This window comes from Halyomorpha halys, unplaced genomic scaffold (genome assembly GCF_000696795.3).
Source record: "Halyomorpha halys isolate HHAL.00 unplaced genomic scaffold, Hhal_1.1 Scaffold933.1, whole genome shotgun sequence".
Classification (NCBI taxonomy): Eukaryota; Metazoa; Arthropoda; class Insecta; order Hemiptera; family Pentatomidae; genus Halyomorpha; species Halyomorpha halys.
Genome location: NW_027113808.1, coordinates 12,350 through 17,022, shown reverse-complemented (window position 1 = coordinate 17,022; position 4,673 = coordinate 12,350). Strand labels below are relative to the sequence as shown.

General features: G+C 29.5%; 2 protein-coding genes across 2 annotated transcripts in view; both read right to left on the bottom strand.

Annotated features, from left to right (window-relative positions):
* LOC106687233 (venom protease) overlaps window positions 1–3,617 on the bottom strand; it is a 19,677-nt gene extending 16,060 nt beyond the window's left edge. Inside the window, exon 1 of the mRNA XM_014430995.3 lies at window positions 1,659–3,617. Coding sequence (XP_014286481.3) covers window positions 1,659–1,719 — 61 coding nt within the window. The 5' untranslated portion in view covers window positions 1,720–3,617. The remainder of the gene's footprint in view (window positions 1–1,658) is intronic.
* A 132-nt stretch (window positions 3,618–3,749) lies between these two features.
* The window catches only part of LOC136796708 (serine protease snake-like), an 11,814-nt gene continuing 10,890 nt past the window's right edge, over window positions 3,750–4,673 (bottom strand). The window contains exons 7-8 of the mRNA XM_067051125.1: window positions 4,262–4,446; window positions 3,750–4,042 (exon numbers count right to left, since the gene is read on the bottom strand). Of these exons, the coding sequence (XP_066907226.1) occupies window positions 3,866–4,042; window positions 4,262–4,446 (362 nt within the window). The 3' untranslated portion in view covers window positions 3,750–3,865. The remainder of the gene's footprint in view (window positions 4,043–4,261; window positions 4,447–4,673) is intronic.

Sequence of the window (4,673 nt, the reverse complement as noted above, 5' to 3'; positions counted from 1 at the left end):
AGAAAATTCAAAACTCCTGAACTGCGGTAATTATCTCCGTTACATTGAGATAAATAACATACTGCATATTACGATCGGGGACAGCAATTAAAGCATATTAAAATCTAATTGCATATATTCAAATTTATAAGAAATATGCTAAAGTTACAATATATTTATTACGGTTTACAATATTAACTTCATAATCTAAAAAGAATTATTGTTATTCCTAATATATTTTTAATACTGTTCCATATTATTCTCTCAGTGTAATGACCACAGTTTAGAGATCTGTTACCGAGAATCCACACTTATCACTTACCAAGTAAATAGATAGATAAGAAAAGCAACCGTCGATTTGACCTGAAATGATACATACAAAAATTATTTTGTTCCGCAGGAAATCGAATGAAAACCACTACACTAAGTAGTAAACTGACTCTGCGGGGGGGGGGGGGAGTGTTACACGTCATTTATTTATATTCATTTTATAATTTACTTGAAGCATATTAAATAGGAAAAGAAGAAGACAGCTAGAAAATAAATTGATCACTGCCAAAATTTTGTGTGTTTCATAAATAATAAAAGTGACCACAGTCTTTCCAATTGTTAATTAGCTAATAATATTAATGTAAAAATAAGACCTTAAAAAAAAGCTGATTTTTTGATAAATGGACTTTTCAGAAAATAAAATAAAGGTGCATGAACAATTCAATTGTTATTGGTGGGTCAAATACTTTCAATAAGATAAAAGTTAAAATATAGTCCAATATTCTTGTTGGATTACACATATTTTATCTGCAAACTCATTTTTCCTACTGTGAAAAACATTTTTATCAACAAATAAAAACAAAAATAGGTTATAACGTTATAAGGAATATGTGAAAAAAAGTTGTAATTAACATAACGAGACCTGGAAATCACAGCAAAGATCGAGTATGGAATGTGGTAAGACTGTTCTCAGAACGTTCTTAGAACAGGGGATTTTGAAGCAAACGGCCTGGCAATATTTTCATAAACAAAACTGCAAAAAATATATATTAAAATAATTTTCTGATAAACGAATCCTTTGAAATCATTGGCATCATTTTTATTTTTTAAAAAATCTTCCTAAAACGAAAACAAATAACTTTCGAGATTACTATTGAGTTTTCGGCTCCAAAGAAGTCATTGGAGCTTAAGTGATGTATCAAAGCATCAATTATAAATACAAGATAATTGGAACTAGTAACTGTTATAATTGATATATTAATTTATTTATTCCTATATATAAATAAATCTATATATAGGAATAAACAATGATAGTTACATTATACATAAAGAAAGAAACTTTCTTGTAACTATGACTAAGTATAACAATGGCTATTTTTTTCTGACACCATTAATATTCACTAAAAAGCCAATTAGAAACTCATCTTTGCCGATCACTGCCATAGGTAAACTGAAGATAATAACTTAGAAAGGAAATAGTATAAATGACGCAGAAAAGTATTAGATATTGAGGTTTTTTTTTATCAACTGTTCCTTACAGAGAGATCATATTCAGTAAATAGAGAGCATAATATCTACTGAGTCCGTTACAGAGAAATTTTAAATACAATAAAAACAAGTAGGGAATTTTCTGTTCTGAAACGTTTAACTTAAAACACTTTGTTTAAAAATTACACATTAATACATACCATCCCGTAGATCTAGGATCCGAGCTGACACAGTAGCTAGCCCGAACAATATGAAGATCATATCTAGACTGCTGATGGTCTAACCCCCACTATCTGGACTCAGACTGGTTTTCCTTCAGAGATAATAGACGGTAAGTCTTCAGCCTACACTCATCTGAGTTTTATTATTTTTTTCTTGTCCGGGGTATAGCGGTTCAAGTCCGCAATATTTTAGCCATTAATTGAAAAAAAATTCCCGAAGAAAATTAGTGGAGTAATAGTAATAGTAAATGAGCCCAAGAGAAGAAAGAAGTTAGTTATTTCAATAAAAAATGACGGCTTTTTAAAAACGTTAAAAATAATAAATTTTTCATTCGGAGCTCAATATCATCAAAACTACCAACAACAATAGAAAATTTAAGAGAACATCATTTAAAGTAGATTAAATTTGCTAAACTGTAAGCCCTAATAGAGTTATTTACGTTCAATAGTTCTCGAGATATAGCTGCTTAAAAATCAATATTTCATAAAAATGTACAGAACGTACTGAATGATGTTGGTGAATTTATTCTGAAAAATGTATATCCCAAAAACCATTTGACGTATAGATGTCTGTTAGCTGTCAAAGCTAGTTTAATGGGCTATGAAGTAGTTTATTATGTTTCTTTTCATAGGAGTAGTAGTTTTCATGAAATTTGCTAAAATAAATTGATTTATAGTTGTTCGGACAAATATTCATTTGCCAAATTTATATTCATATGCCAATATCATGAAAACTACTATTCTAACGAAGGTAAACGTCATATACTACTTTATTGTAAGTTAAACTAGCTTTGATTTTAGTGCTAATAGACATATATACGTCACATAGTTCCTGAGATATAGATTATTCAAAATAAATTAACTCATCACTAATCTTTCAGTATATTTTTAAGGAATGTTGCTTTTTAATGAGCTATATCTCGAAAACTATTAGACGTAAATAGCTGTATTAAGGCTCATATTTAGCAAATTTACTCTCTTTTGGATAATGTTCTTTTAGATTTTTTTTATTGTTGTTGGTGGTTTTTATGATTTATGATATAGAGTTCCGAATGAAAAATTAATGTTTTTTTAAGATTTCGAAACAGCCGCTATTTTTTATTCCCCCTTCCTATACTTAGCAGACTCATCAGTTTTGACTAGTAATTATTCATAGTTTTTATCAAAGTAATAAAAAATTGGGGTGAAAAAACTGTCTTTTTTTCTTCAAGGCTCCTGTTCTATAACCTCGTCCATCTCTCAGTTTAATTGTAAAAAAATTCTACGGCCGACGAGCACATTAAAAAAGTATTCATTTTAGATTATATAATAATTCAATAAAATTTAATGGATGGTTTAAGTGCATAAGCACTGTTTAGAGTACTTCTTATTTTTTTTCTCCATTCTGTATTTGTTTCCACCTAATAAATATCATTTTCTAGAAATAATGATGAAACTTTATTTAAAATTTATGTGTTCTGCGTCACGTTCCTTTTTAATATTACTACACATACAGTAAATGTGATTTAGAACCTAAATTTGACAAATAAAAGTATAAAATAATTTATACATAATAAAAATTATTTTATGATATTCTTATTTGATATGACAACCAGTTATGTAGAGTGTCTGAAAAATGTCATTACCCTGCGGCACTTCATCCAGGCATGATATAAGATATAATGTTTTAGGGTAGAAGATCCACAGTCCACTGTCACCCACGATATTGGGCATTAGCTGTTGCTTTGGCATTTATAGGAGTGTTTTTTGTGTAATTTATTTATAGAATCGATTGAAGTTGGTCCGTAGATCTCTGTGCCACTGTCGTTTCAACCTCATCTTGTCCAATAATCCAGATAGGCTTAGTTATTGTCTAGTAAAGTGTGATGTCTACTAAAAGTTTAAATTTACTATTTAGCAGTCTAAATAATCGTCATAATCGTCGGTTTTCTTCTATTTTAAGTTTAGTACATGGGTTCCACTTATATAATGATAACAATTTATAACAAAAATTCAGCTGAGAATGATTCCTTTGAATTCATTTCTGAAAGTTGATAGATGTAAAACAGGTGTTTATAGGATAGAGCTGTATAACATCAATTAAATTTTAATTAATATATTATATTATATATTTTTTAATTCACTACACCTACAATTTTATTATAAAATCAATTTTAAACTTTGCTTTAATGAAATAAAAAACCAAATTATACATGAACGTCAGCAAAAGCAATTTCCTCTATCCATGATATGTAGTTAGAGACCCTGGTGTACACTCCAGAAGCATTCGGATCACCGCACATTAGGCCGTTAAAGGAAGCTATTCCAACTTGAGTCACATTACAACTATCTTTGTTTATTACTAAAGGACTACCAGAATCACCCTGTAAAAAAAAATTGATTTATATTTACATTAATTCTATTCGTATATGTATTAGTTAAATATATTAATTGTTACAATTTATAACTTATCTATATATTTTATTCTTTTGATCTCCTCACATGCCATTTATATCAGTACAATTAGCCAATTCCTGTTAAAGATTTTGATAACCGCAAGTAAATGTACAGCAGTCGGTCAATTTTGAAAGATTATTACTCACAGAGCACATATCCTTCACTACGTCAGAGTCGCCCCTACCGCCAGGGTCTCCCGCGCAGAACATGAAATCGGGCTGATATCCATCCGGAGATTTGTTGTTAATCCCTCTAAACATGCGCCTTTGACATTCCGTGTCATTGTAGATTTCGATGTCTATCTCCAGCAGCTGATTACTAAGACCTTCAGCTACAAAACGTTAATGAATGTGTTAAAATATATTTAAACTAAGTTATGTTAATAATAGATTATTAAACAAACTAGGAGAAACCTTTCAACCACATTACGTTCACATTTTTTATATAAAATTAAATATATATTTTATTACCATATATGTATATGTTATGATAGATCAGAACTGAAGAGTTAAAAAAAAGGAAAATAGGGGCACGAAATGAGACACGCAAGCTCAACTC